Genomic DNA, 22,142 nt, shown 5'->3' on the forward strand with positions numbered 1-22,142 from the left:
TCAGAGCATGTGTACAGCTGGATGAGATAATGCATTGCAGGATTTTAAATAGTATAGACACTCGTTTTTAATGTTTTACATAGCTTTACCTGCAAAAAGGGTCAGCCTGAAGTCATCTAGAAGGACTTCATTATCCACTTTAAGCAGGGTTCAGCAGCAGCCAATCAGAAGATGTTTCTCACCAAGGGCCAGCTTTTAAAACAAGGCCTCAGAGGAGCACTAAATGACTGAAGCCAAGAATAGAACTCTCTCTGTCTATACATAGAACAGCAGACTGCCAGTGTCTCCATCCTTTCAATTCAATTATCTATGTAAATGGATGAGTAGTTGATTGCCATTTAGGCAGACCATGGCTAAATGCTGGTTTATGTGGAAAAAAGTACAGTATATCATTTATATTTCTGATTTAATAAGTGTGCTAAGCTCATTACAATATTGATTTTTAAAGCAATTGTGCAGTTGTCTTTTTGTATATCTATTCTATTCTATCTATTTGTATACGAATTACACATTTTACTTTTTTGGATGATCTCTTATTGCAATTGGGAGGATACTTTCATTTCAGAAACCCAGTAACCTTGAGGGTTATTTTCATGCTACATCCTCAATTCTGTGTGCTGAATGTTTTAAATATTATATTTCTGCAAAGCACCAGATAAGTCAAAAGAGCCAATACTCCTATAAAGTTACATCTGGCGCTGAGCTTTTTGGAGTCTTTTCTGTTGTCAAGGACATGTTGCTGGCTCATTAAAAGAAAATTCTATTGTACTTTCCGTAGTTATAAATTGGAATTATTACAGCATCAGTTTAAAGCGGTGTTTCAGTCTCCCCCTCCAAAAATTAAAAGTCAGCAGCTACACACACTGTACACATACTGTAGCTGCTGACTTTTAATATTAGGACACTTACCTGTCTTGGAGTCCAGTGATGTCAGCACAGCAGCCGATGTTTCCATCGGCTGTCGGGTGCTGCCGCCGCTATTGCGGCCTCACGGGTGGGTCCCTACTGTGCATGCACGAAGCGTGCTGCGCATTTGGATTGGCTCGGCAGCGAGGGAAGGAGGAGGGGGCCAAACTTCAGAGGAAAAGAGCCGCAGCGCAATCTCCCAGAAGTGGGGAAGGGTACCTGTCAAAAACAGGTAACCGTTAACCCCTCCCCCCGAAAGGTGCCAAATGTGGCACCGGAGGGGGGGAGGAAGCAAATGAGCAGAAGTTCCACTTTTGGGTGGAACTCCGCTTTAAGGAAGATGCTTTGTCATTAACGGAGTTAACCAGTTCTGGACCGGAAGGATTTTCCCCCTTAATGACCAGGCCATTTTTTGCGATTCCGCACTGCGTTACTTTAACGGAAAATTGCGCGGTCGTGCCACGCTGTAACTAAATAAAATTTACTTCCTTTTTTTCCCAGAAATAGAGCTTTCTTTTGGTGGTATTTGATCACCTCTGCGATTTTTATTTTTTGCGCTATAAACAAAAAAAAAAAAAAAAAAACAATTCTGAAAAAAAAAAAAACTATATTTTTTCACTTGTTTCTGCTATATAACATTCCCAAAAACAAAAAAATTTTGAATCGAATTTTTTCATAATTTTAGGCCAATTTGTATTCTGCTACATATTTTTGGTAAAAAAAAAAAAAAAATCGCAATAAGCGTATTTTGATTGGTTTGTGCAAAAGTTATCGCATCTACAAACTAGGGGAAAGGTTTATGTAATTTTTATTTATTTAATTTTTTTTACTAGTAATGGCGGCGATCAGCAATTTTTAGCGGGACTGCGACATTGCGGTGGACAAATCGGACCCCTAACTGACATTTTTTACACTTTTGGGGGGGGACCAGTGACATTACTACAGTAATCGGTGCTACAAATATGCACTGTTACTGTAATAATGACACTGGCAGGGAAGGGATTAACCTACTGGGTAATCAAGGGGTTAAATGTAAGCCTAAGTGAGTGTTTACTAACTGTGGGGGGATGGGCTTTTGAAATGACCATAGAGACATGTGATCCTATATATAAGGATCACAGGTGCTCTGTGATCATTTCAGAGAGAACAACGGTCAATTGTGTTTACAACAGCAGACCATCCTTCTCTCTCAGCGGGGAGCAATCGCGGATGGCTGGCGGCTATCGCGGCCGCGGGTCCCATGGATCGGCATCTCCGCTGCCTAGTGGGGGTGCGCGCTCGCCCCCTAGCACCACGCGTGTGACCCACGTAGTACTACGTCGGTTAATGCAGCCGAGCCAGCCTGCTGCAGTAAAACTGCGGCGGGCGGTCAGCAAGTGGTTAAAGTGGATCTTTAATCAGAAAATGAAGTCCCGATAGATCACTTCAGGCTGGCCCCTTTTGCAGGTATAGCCATAAAAAAAAAAAAAAAAAGTTGTTATACTTTTTAAAACCAGTATTTCACGGTGCTCAGTTGCTCCCAATTTATTAGGTACTGCCGAATTTGTAGAGGCCGATCTGCTGACAGCCTGGAAGTGGAAATAAACCCTCCTAGAGCCAAGGAAGCAGCTTCTGTTTGATCTGCAACTGCCATAATTCTGCATATGTGATCAGGTATGACATCAGTCATTTGATGGTTTGACAGTTTGGTTGAGGACACAAGCAAATATGACAGTTACCAAACCTGGACTTCCAGGAATGTAAAATATCAAAAAGGAGCTGAGCTAATAAAACAGTGATGATGAAAATAATTGAAAATGATTGGGAATAATTAAAATACTACAACAGTATTCATAAAATGGTGCAACAACAGTTTATAGAATCAATGCAATGATCTTGCTTTATAAAGATAACAGTGGAAAATAAAGTGCTGGTAGAAAAATGGAAAATAAAAATTTACAAAACGTGCAAAAAAATGACAAAATAAAATCACAAAAATGGATGTGTAGCAATACAGTCCTTTTCAGATAAATTCAAAAAACTGAATTTTTGTAAAATCTTACCGTAAAATTCCTTTCTCTGAGTCCTCCGACAGTCGCCGCCCCGCCCCTCTTTTGGGGTTTTTTTGTACACCTACTGCTATTCTACCAAACTGAGTTGGGATGGATTACTGCAGGGGGGTATTGACCAGTGGGACAGCCCCCATGGGTGTGTCTATGCTAAATGCTTTTGTTCTTAAACTAAGTCTTATGCCTAGCTACTCCTGCGGAGCGGAAGTCAATACCCAATAGTGATGACTTATGTGGGGCGGCGACTGTCGGAGGACGTAAGAGAAATGGTCATGTGGATAGAGAAAAACATTGTCACCATTAAGGAGTCCCAACTGTGTCACCAACACCTTGATATGGAATGCAGGATTACCAGATTTAGAGGACCCTCTATATAGAAAGAGGTCAAAAAGCCTGTGGCCCAATCCACCACTCCCAGGGCCCAAGGTTTCACTTACAAGGAAACTTTGTACAGATGTTAAACATAGTCTGAAAATAATCGGGGCGATGCCTTTATGCAGGGCCGGGGGGAGGGGTGGGCAGGAGGGGGCAGCTCCCCTGGGCGCAATGGTCTATTGCAGGGATGGGGGTAACTTGACCTTAATTTTAAGGGAAGAGGGGCGCAGTTTGGAATCCTTGCCCTGGGCGCCAGATAACCTTGTCCCAGCACTGCCTTTATGGTACAATCCCCAGTATACTGAACTAAACAAACTGGAGGGGTCTCAGGCATGGGAGACAGCAGGTATACAGTATTTATCCCAGCTGTATAATCAGAACATATTAAAATATTTTACTGAGCTGCAGGCGGAATTTGCTTTACCTAGACAACAGTTTTACGAATACCTAAAATTGCGCCATGCCAAGCTTCTCTAATCTAACACTATCAGATCAACCATTGTTGTGGGAAGTATTCACTGAGCCCAGCAAGAAAGGTATAATGTCCCTGATCTATTCCATACCAATTTCAACCATGCAGGATGCAACCACTCTACTGTGTAGGAGGGGTTGGAAACAGGGCCGGTACTAGAATATTTTGCGCCTTAGGCAAGACCAGCTACTTGCACCCCCCCTAAAAAACTGTACACATTGCCCCCCTTCCTGCACATAATGCCCCCCCTTTAACCCTACACTCCCTACCTGAACACACTGCCCCCCCTTCCTGCACACAGTGCCCCCCCTTTAACGCTACACCCTCTTCCTGCATACACTCCTGTATACTCTGCCCTCTTTAATCCTACACTCCTCTTCCTCTACCCACTGCTCTCCTTTAACCCTACACCTCCCTTCCTGAACACACTGCCCCCCTTCCCGCACACAGTGCCCCCCCTTTAATGCTACACCCTCTTCCTGCACACGTTGCCCTCCTTTAATGCTTCACCCCCTTTAACCCTACACCCCCCTTCCTATACACACTGCCCCCCTTTAACCCTACAAAACCCTTCCTGTACACACTGCCCCCCTCTCTAGAGGTGACATCCACTGGGGATGAGGAGGTGACAGGAGAGGAATGCGGCTGCCTAGTTTGCCTAGTGGTAGCACCGGCCCTGGTTGGAAACGAGATATGGGGGACATTAGCGGAGAATTATGGGAGCTGTGTCTGCAAAATGTCCCTGCTATATCTGTCTTACCCTTGCACAAGTTGTCACAATTGTTTTTACTACACAGAGCCTTCCGCACCACAACACAGCTTTACTGTTGGGGGAGGAGAGATTCTCCTATTTGCCCTAAGTGCTCCATTGAGGAGGGAGATCACGTGACCGCCCGGCAGACGTCAGAAGGAGATCTGGGACCCTGCCTCTGTAGTACATACATGGAGGAAGAGAGAGACGGGCGGTGACGTGATCGGCGAAAAGAAATAAGGTATTTAGAAGAATTTAAAAAAATGCCACACACTATATACTACATGTTACCCTAGCAGAGGGGCTGGCAGTGATTGCGAGCACTGCCTTAACAACCCCTTTCAGGGCCCATTGGACCCCCTGGTTTGTCTACTAGGTGCAGGGGACAAGGAGATCTTTTCTCTCCCGGCTAACATAGCTGTACTCTGGCTTTTATATTTAGCTCAGAAGCAAAAAGCTCTGTTCTGGCTTTCCCCTCATACCAGTGGTGTATTCTGGTTTTGTGCTGCCCTAGGCAAGACTAAAATTGGGCCCCCCCCCCTCACCCTCCTATGTAGATTTGCCCCACTCCTTTCTTTTTAACGGCTGTGACTCCCTCCAAAATTTAAAGACTACAAGTCCCAGCATGCACCCCTGAGATCTCAAGAGAGGGGGGGTGAGAGAGAGAGAGGGGGGGTGAGAGAGAGAGGGGGGTGAGAGAGAGTGAAGAGGGGGGTGAGAAAGAGGAGGAGGGGGTGCGAGAGGCAGCTCTAGCAACCACTGGCCAAATAGAATCTCAGGTGGAGGGGAGGGGACTTTTTTGCTGCCCCCCTGCAGAGTGCTGCCCTAGGCCTGTGCCTTGTTGGCCTAGGCCAAAATACAGCACTGCCTCATACCCCAACTAAGAAAATCTATATAGAACAGGTTTATTCTATACTTCTAGGGAACTAGTAACATACTAACACAGAAATGCCAACCGAAAGTTCTCTTCTATATGGTAGGCATGGTTGGATACTCCAGGTCTTGCTCCAACCACAACTAGTTATGGGCAGATTATTACAGGCATTGATATTTAGGTCTCTACCAACTCCTTATCCAGGTCAGGACGTAAGGGAATTACTGGCTCTAGTCACTTTTAAATAAGATGAAAAAATTAGTGCTAATGACTAATGCACCCGCACTTAGGACAAATGAAATGAGCCAAAAAAGGACTTCCGTCTATATATTAATAAATCTTAAACCATAAAAAAGAAGTGATTATGAAATATTAATTCTTCATATGTGAATAAATAAATATGGAAATTATATAGGGTGTGTAAGCAGCACATCAAAAAAGTGTGATCCACGCCCAATATGAAGCAAAAAAAATAAATAAAATAAGATGAATTCAGAATTATGTCCCCTCCACAATGGAGTCTATCTCTGATACTAATTTTGCTTGAGGTATATCGACAATGAGTTTTGCTGATGGCATTAAAAAGCTGGTACAATTATGGGAAAAAATGCATTGCAAAGGAAGGAGACTATGTAGAAAAGTGATGTCATTTTTTTTTAAATTCTTCATAAAAGTAAAAAAAAAAAAAGTGTGGAAGCCTTTTAAATAACTATCATATTTATTCCTAAAAATGTAAAATGTGAAACATCCCTTAAAAGCGAATAATAGAAAAGGTTCTCGCGCTTAAAGTGAATAATCAAATCAACCATATATATGTGTAATCAATAAGGTAATCAAATTAATGATCACAAAATTGTGCTGCGGCTTAACAAACTAAACCAAATATAATAAAGTGAAAGTGTATCTCAACTAGCAGCGCATACACCCATAAATAAATGAGTAAATAAACAAATAATTACATAAATAATAGATAAGGAGGTGACAGTAAGCGCCGGTTCACACTGGCGCGACGCTACTTTCAGGGGCGACCTCCGAGATCGCGGTGCGAGCAGCGCGCCGCGACCTCGGAGCGGTCGCCACAGACTTCATAACATTGAAGTCTATGGCGGTCGCCTCCTGGTCGCCCCAAAGAAGCTCCGGACCCTTTTTCTAGGTCGGAGCGACTTGTGTCGCTCCTATTAGAACGGGTCCGCAGCTTCCCTATGGGAGGCGACCTGCGGCGACCTGTGAGGCGACCAGGTCGCCTCACAGGTCGCCCTAGTGTGAACCGGGGCTAAATATTCAAAAACGTGCACAAAAGCAAAAAGTGCACAAAAACAAAAGTCCACATTTAATCTACTCTAATCAAAAAAAGTTGTGACTAGTGATCAGAGATTAAGAATCCCATGTTGAAAATTGGGTCACCGCAAAATCCACCACCTCCGTGATTCCACTCCCATCAGCTGGCAACTCACCCCATAATGTTGTCCCCCCATTTTCATGGATAGGGCTCAATGCGCATTTAAAACCACCATTGTATTCAGGGGGAATCATCCTTGAATTAATCAATATGACCAGCTCCTTCTCTCTATTTTTTTTGCATGTGTCTTTTACATTTATATCCTCTTGTCTGCTGTGTCTCCCTCGCTCTGCTTCCCACACACTTTGCTTCACACTTGGTCTCCGCCCACTTGTGCCTGTATTTATTTATTTACTAATTTATTTATGGGTGTATGCTTGGCTATTTGAAATACACTTTCGCTTTATATATCCCTTAAAAGCTACAAACTGCTACAAAACCAACTTCATGTACCCAGTGTCCTATGGATCCATCACGCTTACCGGTTCCTGTAAAGCCGGATCCCTATGGCCTGTGGATTCAGCAATGCTCCTCTTCCTTAGCAATTTTTTGCTCAGTTCAGGGTTATCCATCAAGATGTATGAACAGAAACCGGCTCCGTTCTGGAGCAAAAACTCTGCGATATCTTCATGTCCTGGTACGGAGATCACACAGCTGTTAGTATAAGCAGCAACAATCTTCCCTTTCACAGGCATGCAGAATTTAAAAAAGGAACAGAGAAAGTGTCATGTCTCATCAGCAGTCTATATGGACAGCAAATTGGTGTGTGTTTCAGGGAACTGGAAGCTACTTTATCAATTCCTCCATTAATATGGTGACACCTGGCTCATACAATATTTATTGTAGATAAATGAAATGTACACTAAACAAAACACAACACTTTTGTTTTTGCCCCCATTTTTCATGAGCTGAACTCAAAGATCTCAGACTTCTTCTATGTACACAAAAGGCCGATTTCTCTCAAATATTGTTCACAAATCTGTCTAAATCTGTGTTAGTGATCACTTCTTCTTTGCCGAGATAATCCATCCACCTCATAGTGGCATATCAAGATGCTGATTGCACAGCATGATTATTGCACAGGTGTGTCTTAGGCCCCGTTCACACTGGGGCGACTCTACTTTGCCGGGCGACCTCATAGGCCGCAACGCGCTGCTCGCCCCGGGACCTCGGAGCGGCCGGCACGGACTTCATAACATTGAAGTCTATGCAGGTCGCTCCGGGTCGCCCCAAAGAAGCTCCGGACCCTTTTTCTAAGTCGGAGCGACTTGTGTCGCTCCTATTAGAACAGGTCCGCAGCTTCTCTATGGAAGGCGACCTACGGCGACCTGTCAGGCGACCAGGTCGCCTGACAGGTCACCCCAGTGTGAACGGGGGCTTAGGCTGGCCACAATAAAAGGTCACTCTAAAATGTGCAGTTTTATCACACAGCACAATGCCACAAGTTTTGAGGGAGCGTGCAATTGGCATGCTGACTGCAGGAATGTCCACCAGAGCTGTTGCCCGTGAATTGAATGTTCATTTCTCTACCAGAAGACGTCTCCAAGAGAATTTGGCAGTACATCCAAGCGGCCTCACAACCGCAGACCACGTGTAACCACACCAGCCCAGGACCTCCACATCCAGCATCTTCACCTCCAACATCGTCTGAGACCGGCCACCCGGACAGCTGCTGCAACAATTGGTTTGCATAACCAAAAAATTTCTGCACAAACTGTCAGAAACCGTCTCAGGGAAGCTCATCTGCATGCTTGTCCATCTCATCGGGGTCTCCACCTGACTGCAGTTCGTCGTCATAACCGACTTGAGTGGGCAAATGCTCACATTCAATGGTGTCTGGCACTTTGGAGAGGTGTTCTCTTCACGGATGAATCCCGGTTTTCTTAGATGTTTGAGTTCAGCTCATGAAAAATGGCGGCAAAAACAAGTGTTGCGTTTATAAATTTTGTCAGTATAATATGATGGGTATTAATATTGCTGCAGAAGGTCAAAGTACTGGCAACCATGTTGACAGTAAATTTTTAGAATCAGAGCAGATCCCTGAACGGTGTATGTTTAGTATCCCTTAACATGTAAGACATGGTTTACACAAACCCGCTCGGTAAAATGCAGTGATTTACCATGCGGGCAATTTTATTTACAACTTTATTCATCTTTACTACCAAACAAATTGGGACTTTTAGCACTGCAACGATACAACCAGGTATGAATAAAATACAAACTTATTTTATTTGGACAAAATCCTTAAAATTAAACAAAATCATGGGCTGACAGTTTAAACACTTCAGGATCACGCGCCCGCAATGTACTGGTACCCCACTGCCTGCTTTCAGGTGCCCCTCCTCACTGACACCCGCTGTGGAGTCTGTCAGCAAGTCCTGGCCAATGATTCATGGCTGGGACCTGCTGATCAGCTGTGTCAAATCACAGCCCAGAGCTCTGTGTTGACAATCAACAAAGGGCTCTGTACAGTGGGAACAATCTGTTAAGCAAAGCAGGGATAAGAAACAAAGATCTTTAGTAAAAAGCAGTACACATTACACATTGTTGGGCACAGATTTAACCCCTAGATTTTAACCCCTTCACAGCCAGTGTCATTAGTACAGTGACAGTGTATATTATTAGCACTGATCACTGTATTAGTGTCACTGGTGATGTTAGCAGCAGTTAGTCAGTTCCCCCCAGCATCAGTTAGTGTCAGATTGCTTGCCACACAATCGCAGTCCCCGTATAAGTCACTGATCCCAGCCACTAGTAGTATAAAAAAATAAATTCCAGTATATACACATCATAGTTTGTAGGTGCTATAACTTTCACGCAAACTAATCATTTACACTTATTTGGATTTTTTTTTTTTTTACCAAAGACATGTAGCAAAATACATTTTGGCCAAAATTTATGTAGAAATTAGATTTATTTTTTATTTTTTAATTGAATATGTTTTATAGCAGAAAGTAAACTTTTCTTTTTTCAAAATGTTCAGTCTTTTTTCATTTATATGATAAAAAATAAAAAACCCAGTGGTGATCAAGTAGCACCAAAAGAAAGTTCTATTTATGTGATAAAAATGATAGAAGTTTCATTTTGGCACAGATTTTAAGACTTAAAGCGTAACTCCACTTTTGTTCAGAAAAAAAAAAACATTCTCCTCTGGGTGATCTCTGTACATTGCAGGGATTTTAACAAACTTTGTTGCAGATTCCTACCTTTTTTTGTTCTGAAGAAATCATTGTTGTTACTCTGTGCCTTCGTGCTGAGTGGGTCTAATGGGAGTGGTTTCATAATTATCTGTTAGCTGTGGAAGCCGCAGGGCTCTAATGAGGAAATCTGCTGGGCCTGCATCCCTTTAGACATGTTCCTATTGGGAGTATCTCACCAAAAATTACAGGAATAGATGTTTGTTTCTCTGTGTCCATGTGAATCTGTATGGGAATGATTTTATAACTATCAATCAGTTGCTGCACCTGCAGGCCTTTTTTGAGGGAAGTGGCAGGGTCTGTATCCCTTTAGACCTGATCTCCCTTTGGAACTATCTCACCAAAAATGAAATTTTTGTTGTAGAGGATGCTTAAAACTGGTCTTGTATCTTAGTGCAGACTTCTGGGAAAATCAGTGAGCCAATCACACAAGCAAAAAATACATTTTCAAGGGGTGTTCTGTACACAATCTGTGTACAGAACACCTCCAGGTCGCTATATTGCATTTTACAGAAAATCACAGAGCTGCAGATTGAAAACAAAGGTTGTTTTTATAACCTTTAATTACAATAGGAATTTAGTCGCAATTGTATACGCTATATTAGATTTTCTTTATTTGCTATTTTACTTCCAACAAAAGTGGAGTTACCCTTTAATTCATGACCTCACTAAATTTGTAGACTTTTTGAAAGAGAGAATATTTTCTGTTAACTAGCACATATTTTTACCCAATTGTATGTATTTTTTTGATGCTGTGAAGTGTAAAGCGCCACTTTTCTGTTTTAGAATTGCTTATAAGTGTTTATTAGTGCACTTAATGGGGACGCTGCACTGTATTTCTATATGTTTTGGAGAGAAGGTTATTTTTTTTGGTGGTAATTAACCTCTTTACGACCGCCCGCCGCAGATGTACTGAGGCAGGCACCCTCTCCTGCACGAACTGCCTTAACTGTTAGGAGGTCGCTAACAGGAGGTTAGGGGGCGAGCGCGCGCCAGTGGCGGCGCGATCCCGCCCCCGCTCGTCAGTGGGGAAGGCCGATGCAGTGTGCAGGCGGCTCCGATTGCTGCCTGACACCCGCGATCGCTCCCCGCTGAAAAAGAAGGACGGTCAGCTGTTGTAAACACAGCTGACCGTTCTTCTCCCTGGAATGATCATAGAGCTCCTGTGATCCTTCTATATAGGATCACATGTCTCTGTGATCATTTCACAAACCACGCCCCCCCCACAGTTAGAATCACTCCCCTAGGCTCACATTTAACCCTTTGATAACCCACAATGTTAACCCCTTCTCTGCCAGTGTCATTATTACAGTAACAGTGCATATTTTTAGCACTGATTACTGTAATAATGTCACTGGTCCTCCCAAAAGTGTCAAAAATGTCAGTTAGGGGTCCGATCTGTCCGCCACAATGTCGCAGTCACGCAATAAAAAAAAAAAATGCAGATCGCCGCTATTAGTAGTAAAAAAAACCCCAAAACAATAAAAATTACATAAATCTTTCATCTTTCATAGTTAGTAGACGCGATAACTTTTGTGCAAACCAATCAAAATACACTTATTGCAATTTTTTTTACCAAAAATATATAGCAGAAAACAAATTGGCCTAAAATGTTAAAAAATTATAATTTTCAAATTTTTTTTGGGAATGTTATATAGCAGAATGTGAAAAATATAGATTTTTTTTTTTCAGAATTGTCGCTCTTTTTTTGTGTATACCAATAACCTGCTAACGCTCGATGGCCGGCTGGGAGTCCGTAAGGCTCTAGAATAACAAGTGCGAGTCCCAGCTCTGCAAACGCTGTAGTCTTCCAAAGTCCGACTAACTAAGCGCAGGAACAAATAAAAAGATATCTTTAAAAAGAAAAAACACTTTTGTAGAGAGAAAACAGAAAAAGAAGAAAAAAGCTGAGACCGAAATCTCAGCCAGGGAAAGCCTGCCTACTCCTAAGCTAGGCAGCAGAAAACTGAATTGGGAATGCTGCTAGCTGGGGGTATTGACCAAAGGGACAGCCCCCTGTAGGTGTGTCTATACAAAGGTTTTGTGATTATTCTAACAAAATCTTCTGCCTAGCTTACTCCTGTGGAGAAGGCCAATACCCAGACGTGCAGATTGAATGAGTGGGCGGCGACTGTCAAGAGGACGCAAGAGGAATAAAAATCACACAGATGATCAGATACCACCAAAAGAAAGCTCTATTTGTGGGAGAAAAAAGGACGCAAATTTAGTTTGGGTACAGCGTCGCACGACCGTGCAATTGTCAGTTAAATTGACGCAGTGCCAAGTTGAAAAAAGTGGCCTGGTCATTAAGGTGCAAATCCTTACGGTCTTAAAGTGGTTAAAGAGGAAGTAAACCCTCCTCTGCAAGTTGTACCTATAGGTAATCCTATGATAAGGCTTACCTATAGGTACTGTAAATATCTCCTAAACCTGTACCGTTTAGGAGATATTTACCTTACATGCAGCCAGTGACGTCACTGGCGCATGCGCTCTGAAGGAACGGCCGCTGGTGCCATTCCTTCAGAGCCCCGTGCCGTGACTGTCGGCTCCCGCGCGCCTGCGCGGGAGTGACGTCACCGCGGCTCCAGCCAATCAGATGGCCAGATGCCGCGATCCCGGAAGATCATACAGGTAAGCGGGCAGGACGGTGGGGGCTTGTTCTAAGGTGAGTATTTCATAATGAGCTAGTATGCGATGCATACTAGCTCATTATGGGTTTGTCTTTCAGGTTGCAAAAAAAAAAAATTTTCATGGGTTTACAACCTCTTTAAGAGTGTAGACAGTGGAGCGCCTCCTTTTTTTTCATAACATCTTATATCACTAAAAGTATTTTCCAGACATGGCAAAGTATTAAATTATGGACAGGTCCACAAATATAATCGCATCATGTGTGGGATTTTTACCAACGTGTTTCAAACTCTTCCTTAGGGGCAGGAGCACATCCTTGCAAATATGTGAAGATAATATAATGGGTCAGCCAGTAAAACCATCCTCGTATCTCGAGACCCAGGAAGATCACAACTGAACCTCAAAAAAGCAGGGCAATCCACAAGGAACTCAAAATGTTGGAAGATCAATGAGACATATGCATGTGTAAAGATAACAAGGTGGCAAAATGTCGCTCTACCCTATAACTAAAAAAGGACACAGTCCTGGTATTACACAGTGAATCTGGAAAGTATTCACAGGGCTTCACTTTTTCCACATTTTGTTATGTTACAGCATTATTCCAAAATGGATTAAATTCATTATTTTCCTCAAAATTCTACAAACAATTCCCCATAATGACAACGTGAAAGTAGTTTGTTTGAAATCATTGCAAGTTTATTAAAAATAAGAAATGAAAAAATCCCATGTACATAAGGCTCCATGCACACAGTGGGTCATAAAAATGTGCTCCAAAGCTGTTTACTTGACGCCGAAACAGCAGCTATAAAAACGTGCTTTCAGTAGCTTTTTCCACTAGCGTTATTGCACGTTTGGCCACAGTAGCTGTTAGCAGTGTTTTTTCTGCCTCCATTCAAATCAATAGGCTCCCATCAGGGTGATCCGACTTGCGGCGCGACCTGCACTGTGAGAATCTTGAGGGGGAACTCCACGCCAAAATGGGGGAAAAAACGGCGTGGGGTCCCCCCCAAAATCCATACCAGACCCTTGTCCGAGCATGCAGCCTGGCATGCCAGGAAAGGGGAGGGGACGAGCGAGCGGCCCCACCCCCCCTGGATCATACCAGGCCACAGGCCCTCAACATGGGGGGGTGTGGGTGCTTTGCGGCAGGGGGGGGCTCTGCACCCCCCACCTCAAAGCACCTTGCCCCCATGTTGATGAGGACAAGGGCCTCATCCCCACAAACCTGGCCGGTGGTTGTGGGGGTCTGCGGGCAGGGGGCTCATCGGAATCTGGAAGCCCCCTTTAACAAGGGGGCCCCCCAGATCCCGGACCCCCTCCCTATGTGAATGGGTATGGGGTACACTGTACCCCTACCCATTCACCCCATAAAAGACAGTGTGTGTAAATAACGACAGGAGACGTTTTGGAAAGTTTATTAAAAATCTTCATCCCGTCTTCTCCCTCTCCGGTCTTCTGCTCTTTTGCTTCTTGTCTTCTCCTCTCCTCTTTTGCTGTCCGCTCTTCTCGTCTTGTCTTCTCCTCTCCTGTCTTCTGCTCTTTTGCTGTCGGCTCTTCTTCCTCCGGTCCTCCTCCGACGACGTCTCCGGCGATTATGCCGGTCTCCGGTCTCTGCAGCCTATTATATAGCCATTAGGGGCGTGGCCGCCAGATGACATAATCGGGAGACCCCCGCCCCCTTATGTCACAGGCCTGGTATGATCCAGGGGGGGTGGGGCCGCTCGCTCGTCCCCTCCCCTTTCCTGGCATGCCGGGCTGCATGCTCGGATAAGGGTCTGGTATGGATTTTGGGGGGACCCCATGCAGTTTTTTCGGCGTGGGGCTACCATCAAATTCCATACCAGACCCGAAGGGCCTGGATTGGAACCTGGGGGGAACCCCACGCCGTTTTTTTTCCCATTTTAGCGTGGAGTTCCCCCTCAAGATTCTCAGAGCGCAAGTCGTGCCGCAAGTCGGATCATCCTGATCCGACTTGCGGTGCGACTTCCATTCAAATCAATAGGCTCCCATAGGGAACCATTGATTTTAAATGGAAGAAAAAAAAACGTATAACGTGGCTTAACGCACGTTAACCACTTTACCACCGGAGGATTTTGCTGTCTTCCGTCCAGGCCACTTTTTGCGATTCGGCGCTGTGCGAATTCAACTGACAATTGCGCGGTCGTGCGACGCCGTACCCAAACGAAATTTACGTCCTTTTTTTCCCACAAACAGAGCTTTCTGTTGGTGGTATTTGATCACCTGTGCGATTTTTACTTTTTGCGCTATAAACAAAAAAAGAGCGTTTATTTTGAAAAAAATAACAATATTTTTAACATTTTTTTATATGAAATTCCCCCCAAAAAAGATGTAAAAACCAATTTTTTAAAAAATTTTTGGCCAATTTGTTTTCTGCTACCTATGTTTGGTAAAAAAAAAAAAAATCGCAATAAGCGTATTTTGATTGGTTTGCGCAAAAGTTATTGCGTTTACTAACAAAGGGAAAGATTTCTGTCATTTTTGGTGTTTTTTTTTTTTAACGCGTAATGGCGGCGATCTGCGATTTTTTTTGCGGGACTGCGACATTGCGGCGGACAGATCGGACCCTTGACTGACATTTTTGACACTTTTGGGAGTACCAGTGACATTACTGCAGTAATCAGTGCTATATATATGCACTGTTACTGTAAAAATGACACTGGCAGGGAAGGGGTTAATTTTATTGGAGAGGGAGGGGTTAATGTATGCCTGGTGCTTACGGACGTGTGGGGGGGGGGTGACTGAGTGAGTCATGGACAGATCGGATGTCCAGCTATGCTGAACAGTCCGATCTGTCACTCCCTGTCACTATGGAGATCCGCCCGCTGTGTTTACACACAGCGGGCGGATCTCCAGACTCGATCCCCGACGATCGGGTAAGAGCAGCGGCGATCGCCGCTGCTCCTCCCCTGGCCCGACTCCCGCTGTGAATGAAAACAGCGGGAGCGAGCCTCCGGCGGCGCGCAAGCGCCGCCCAGAAGGGGGAGTGTCTGACGACGTAGTACTACGTCGTCAGACGATAACGAGCCACTCTGCCGCAGTAATATTACTGTGAGCAGTCGTAGAAGTGGTTAAGCAACGTTATTCAGCCTTTAGCAGCGTCAGACGTTTTTACAGTTTGACGCTGCAGCTCCAGTACGCACAGTTCCTGGGTTTTTTTTGGAGCTGTAAAATGCCTATGCCACTTGGAGCTCCTAAAAGCTCTATGTGTGCATGAGGACATAGAATAACATGGATGGGCGTTCTGCAGCTGCAAAAAAAAAACCGTCTGACGCTGCTAACAGCAGCTCCAAAAACGTCCAGTGTGCATGAGGCCTAAGTATCACAGTCTTTTCCCAATACTTTGGTGAAGCACCAATTAACCTCAAGTTTTTTGGAGTATGATGCTAAAAGCTTGGCATGCCTATTTTTGGGCAGTTTCTTACGTTCTTCTTTGCAGGACCTCTCAAGCTCCATCAGGTTGAATGGGGGAATGTTGATGCGCAGCCATTTTCAGATCCAGAGATGTTCAATCAGATTCAAGTCTGGGCTCTGGCTGGGGCACTCAAAGACATTCACAGAGTTGTCCCGTAGCCACTCCTTTGTTATCTTGGCTGTGTGCTTAGGGTCATTGTCCTGTTGGAAGATGAACCTTCACCCCAGTCTGAGGTCCAAAGCACTCTGGAGCAGGTTTTCATCAAGGATGTCTCTGAACATTGCTGCATTCATCTTTCCCTCGATCCTGACTAGTCTCCCAGTTCCTGCCACTGAAAAACATCCCCACAGCATAATGCTGCCACCCCCATGCTTCACTGTAGGGAAAGTATTGGCCAGGTGATGTGTGGTGCCTGGTTTCCCTTCAGACATGACGCTTACCATTCAGGCCAAAGAGTTCAATCTTTATTTCATCAGGCCAGATATTTTTGTTTCTCAAGGTCTGAGAGTCCTTCCGTTGCCTTTTGGCAAACTCCAGACGGGCTGTCATGTGCCTTTTACTGAAAAGTGTCTTCTGTCTGGCCACTCTACCATACAGGCCTGATTGGTGGAGTGCTGCAGAGATGGTTGTTCTTCTGGAAGATTCTCCTCTCTCCACAGAAAAATGCTGGAGCTTTGCCAGAGTGATCATCAGGTTCTTGGTCAACTCCCTCACTAAGGTCCTTCTCCCCAATCGCTCAGTTTGACCGGGCGGCCTGCTCTAGGATGAGTCCTGGTGGTTCCAAACTTCTTCCATTTACAGATGATGGAGGCCACTGTGCTCATTGGGACCTTCAATGCTGCAGAAATGTTTCTGTACTCTTCCCCAGATCTGTGCCTCCATACAATCCTGTCTCCAGACAATTTCCTGGCTTGGTTTGTATTCGGACATGCCCTGTAAACTGTCGGACCATATGTATGTATGTATGTATGTATGTATGTATGTATGTATGTATGTATGTGTATATAAATATATATATATATATATATATATATATATATATATATATATATATATATATAGAGAGAGAGAGAGAGAGAGAGAGAGATACATTTACTACAGGTGGACTCCAATCAAGTTGTAGAAACATCTCAAGGATAATCAGTGGAAACAGGATGCCCCTGAGCTCAATTTTGAGTGTCATAACAAGGGCTGTGAATACTTATGTACATGTGATTTTTTTTTGTTTTTAATACATTTGCAAAGATTTTAAACAAAATTCTTTCACATTGTCATTATGGGATATTGTTTGTAGAATTTTGAGGAAAATAATGAATTTAGTCCATTTTGGAATATAGTTGTAACATCACAGAATGTGGAAAAAGTGAAGCACTGTAAATACTTTCTGGATTCGCTGTACGACCAAATATGTATATGTAGGCAGAACCAGGTGGTAGAGAGACATTCTGCACTTAAACAATGACGAATGGGAGGATGTTTGGGATCTACCATTTCATACTTTTTTCCTTAAAGTGGTTGTAAACCCCATTAATGAAATTTGACCTAAGCACATCTATCTGTAGTGTTTACCCATCTCTCCCTCCAAAGCTCTAAGTGTCGTGTCTTTCTGCTGCTCTGTTCCTCTGTTATCTCGCAGATAACAGTAGCTAAAAATTTGTGTCGGGGAGGGAACTTATATGGAGATAAGCAGAGAACTGGTCTATTTAGATTGCGTAAGCAGACTGCACTGATGGATATTTTACGGTTTTTAATTAAGTCTTATGTACACTCCCGCTTCTGTGCAGTGTCGGCTTTCATCTTGCATCAGCAGCTAGGTGCATTGCACTGCATAGCACATACAATCGGTACCATCCAGTTCACTGAAGAAAAATGCAGCATGTCTGCAATGCACATCACACTCGCATGATGGAAAGAGCGGGGAACATAGGAAACAAACATCAGCAGGAATAAACAGGTCACATACTGATGACATCACGAATGCTCCATGATTAAGCCCTTTTCTTGGGCGAAAAGTGTTGGAGAGGGTGGATGACAAGTGGGAAGTCGTGATGTAAATTTGTGTGATTAACCACTTACGAACCGCCCGCCGCAGTTTTACATCGGTGCTTTGACGTTAAATACCAGGGTTATGGCAGCAGATAGTTGCCATAACCCCGGTATTTTTTTAAACTGCGGGTGGTCCGCTTTACCATAAGGGTGGTCCCAGAGGCAGATTGGCTGTGGGATCACCCTTATGGCGGCGGAGTGCAGCCCCCCTCCCACCGATTCCCAGTCGTTTTCCCCGCTTACCGGAACCGCCACTAGCGGGGAAAATGATCCGGTGTTCTAAAATTTCGTCTGACCCGTGAAAATTCCGGACCCTCGTCACTTCTGGATGACGCTCCGTCACCACCAGCTGGTGCGACAGCTGGTGCGAGCCCGGTGCGCATGCGCACAAGAAATTTTCCTCAGGCCCGATTAAATTTTAAGACTTATGAACAGCTGACTGAGAGGAGGAGGGGCTGAGGTGGGTAAGGAAGTGAATACGCATACTAAATAGTAATAATAAAAAATGTTTAGTATTTCTTATAATTTTTTTTTTTTATCATTACTATTTAGTAGGAGTATTCACTTCCTTACCGCCTCCTCCAAGTCAGCTCTGCAACATGTTCCTTGCTCGATGACGCAGCGGTGTTGTAAAAGTTTCCCACGGCGGTGTGTGCGTCCCACCTCAGCCCCTCCTCCTCTCAGTCAGCTGTTCGTAAGTCTTAAAATTTCATCGGACCTGGAAAATTTCTTGTGCGCATGCATTTCACGGGTCCGACGAATTTTTAGAACACCGATCTGCTGTCCCCTCAGGCAGGAAGTTGAGTGAGGGCAAGATTGCCCCCACTCCACTCTATGGCCTTGGAGGACCGAGCAACGTCATATGTCGCTTCCTAGCAACCGATTTAAAGAGCCCATTTTTTTTCCAAGATGAAAAAAATTACTTTTTTCTTTTTTTTTTTTTTTACTGTAGGATGTGAGGTCTTTTTGACCCCAGATCTCACATTAAAGAGGTCCTGTCATGCTTACTTCAATTACAAGGGATGTTCACATTCCTTATAATAGAAATAAATATGATCACATTTTTTTTTTTTTTTAAAAAGTGTAAAAATAAAAAATAAAAAGCTAAAATAAATAGGAAAAAAAAAAGAAAGAAAGCTCCCTGTCCCCGTTAGCTCACACGCAGAAGAGAAAACATACGAAAGTTGCGCCCACATATGTAAACGGTGTTCAAACCACACATGTGAGGTATCACCGCGATCGTTCGAGCAAGAGCATTCATTTGAGCCCTAGACCTCCTCTGAAACTCTAAACTGGTGCCCTGTAGAAATTTTTAAAGTGTCGCCTATGGGGATTTTTAAGTACGAATGTTTGTCGCCATTCGTGCGCAATTTTGAAGCATGTTGGGTATCTATTTACTCGGCGTAACATTATCTTTCACATTTTAGAAAAAAATTGGGCTAACTTTACTGTTTTCTTATTTTTTAATTTAAAAAATTTAATTTTTTTCCCCAAAAAATTGCGTTTGTAAGAACGCTGCACAAATACGGTGTGATAAAAAATATTGCAGCAATCTCCATTTTATTCTCTAGGGTCTCTGCTAAAAAAAAAAAATATATAATGTTTGGGGGTTCCAAGTAATTTTAAAGCAACAAAAAAAAAAAACTGATTTTAACTTGTAAACAACAAGTGTCAGAAAAAGGCTCGGTCCTTAAGTGGTTAAACAGTTTTAGCATTTGTGATTCATACCTCCCAAATTTCTGAGATAGGAATGAGGGATACCTATAGGCAAAAGTATATAGGCATTGGGCACACCATCTGCTACGCTCCCCTTAAAGGGGAATCGTACAAAAGAAGATTGGTTAAACCCACAAGTGCTTTTTTACCACTACTATTCCTTTATATTGGCTTTTGACATTTACAAATGCAGCAATTTAGAAATTGGATGAAAGGTTTAGCACTGGGAAACACTTTCTGAAAGATAAAAAAGTTCATTTTATATACAACTATATAGATCAGACCAAAATGAGGGACAAATGAGGAGGAAAGAGGGATGGAGGGACTATGTTCCAAATCAGGGTCAGTCCCTCAACATCAGGGACAGTTGGGAGCTATGGTGTGCGACCAGTTTATTAATTTTGACATTAGCTAGAAGAGAGGAAATGGGACCTTGAGTAGGCACCTCATAGCAGCCAAGGTGTGACGGCACTCACCATCACTGGGAGTAAAAGACAGATACTTAATGGTTTGGATTGCTTCAAGTTGGACAGTAATATTTGTCAGCAAAAACTCTCAAGAAATATGAAGATTGAATCCCACTTTACACTGTGAGATCTATAGACTGTTGCCATGAAGTCTGACTTCCAAATAATCATAGCAATACGTAGATGTGTATTCCATGTACTTCAATGTAGGAGACGGACAGACTGTCACTGGCAGGCTCTCCCTATTGTCTATCTATTGAGGTGGGATGTGTATTGTGTTAAGTCTGTCTGTTCCATTGCTAAATGTTAATGACCTCACATTGTTCGGTCCAGATGACCAGATAATTAGTTCAGGTTAATTCAATTTCTGTATACAATTTCATCTGCATATGATAATGTAATCAGGCAACCCCTGACCTGTGTGTGGTAATCTGATCAGGAGGGGGGAGGTCCATGCTGTATATAAATTCTGTGTGACTGTTCAATAAACAGAGATTCCAGTACAAGCTAAGTTGCCGATGTCCTGCCGAAAACTCCAACCTGCCGAAATCTCCAACCTCATTATTTCCGGTGAGTGTACATTGGGAATAATTGGAGATTTTTGAGCACTTGGTGTTTTCACACAACACCGGCAGCCTATACACCCGAGTACATGGTATAATTACCGCAGATTCTTACACCACCCGCTAGTAACCAAAACATGGCCGCCTCGGAGGTGGCGACAACTACTAGGCGGAGTAAGAATCGGCACTAATTATACCATGTACTCGGGTGTATAGGCTGGCGGTGTTGTGGGAAAACACCAAGTGCTCGAAATCTCCAATTATTCCCAGTGTACACTAACCGGAAATAACGTGGTTGGAGATTTCGGCAGTACACCGGCTAGCTTTGTATGTAGGGCGGCAGGGAAAATCTGATATCTATGTTCAAGACTGCAGGAGGGATGTGTTGGAGCTGGAGAAAGTCCAGAGAAGGGCAACTAAACTGATTAGGGGGTTGGAGGACCTTACCTATGAAGAGCGGCTGCAATCGCTCGATTTATTTTCCCTGGAGAAAAGACGTCTGAGAGGGGACATGATAGCAATTTATAAATATCTTAATGGGGATCTCAGCTTAGAAGAAAAGCTGTTCATTCGAAGGAATTGCATGAGGACTCGAGGACATACAATGCGATTAGAGGAGAAGCGTTTTAACCTCAGGCAACGTGGGGGGTTCTTTACTGTTAGGGCTACAAGATTGTGGAATTGTCTACCACAAGAGGTGGTTTCTGCGGGTAGTATGGTGACTTTCAAAAGACTCTTAGACTTACATCTCAAGGATCAGGAGATTGAGGGCTATGTTAGATGATTACAGTCACACACACCTACACAGGTTGAACTGGATGGACTATTGTCTTTATTCAACCTCACCTACTATGTATGTAACTATGTAAGGAAGCCGTATACTGACGGAAGACCACAAACACAGTGTGGGTCGGCGGTTCAGTTACACAAAGGATCAAGGAGGAAAGAGCATATCTAAAGTGGTGTGGATTACTCCTGGGTCCACATAGTAAAAAACAACTGTGTGTGTGTGAATAGGCGCTAAACTTTTTATATTTACAATATGTATGAAGCATGAATAGCTCACTCCGCTTGTTCCTGAATACAATCCACACACACCTTCTTCATACACAGCAACAACTGAACAAGTAACAGCAGACTTCTCCCACAAAAGGTTAAAACTTTTTTACTGCAGATCCCAAACAGTAAAAACATTACGACTCACGTGTTTCCAGCATATGTGGTATCAGTCCTTGTGGTATCACAATGACTAAGACCAGACATGCTTGAAAGTCATAGGTGGCGGTGTTTTATTTTCTTCAGTCTGCAATAAAAGTGCTTTTGGCTT

General features: G+C 43.5%; 1 protein-coding gene across 1 annotated transcript in view; it reads right to left on the bottom strand.

Annotated features, from left to right (window-relative positions):
• LRRK1 (leucine rich repeat kinase 1) overlaps positions 1-22,142 on the bottom strand; it is a 439,003-nt gene that overhangs the window by 223,669 nt on the left and 193,192 nt on the right. Inside the window, exon 6 of the mRNA XM_082253047.1 lies at positions 7,248-7,399. Within this exon, the coding sequence (XP_082109173.1) occupies positions 7,248-7,399 (152 nt within the window). The remainder of the gene's footprint in view (positions 1-7,247; positions 7,400-22,142) is intronic.

Source organism: Pelophylax lessonae (genome assembly GCF_965119305.1).
Source record: "Pelophylax lessonae genome assembly, chromosome: 4".
In the NCBI taxonomy this organism is placed as follows: domain Eukaryota; kingdom Metazoa; phylum Chordata; class Amphibia; order Anura; family Ranidae; genus Pelophylax; species Pelophylax lessonae.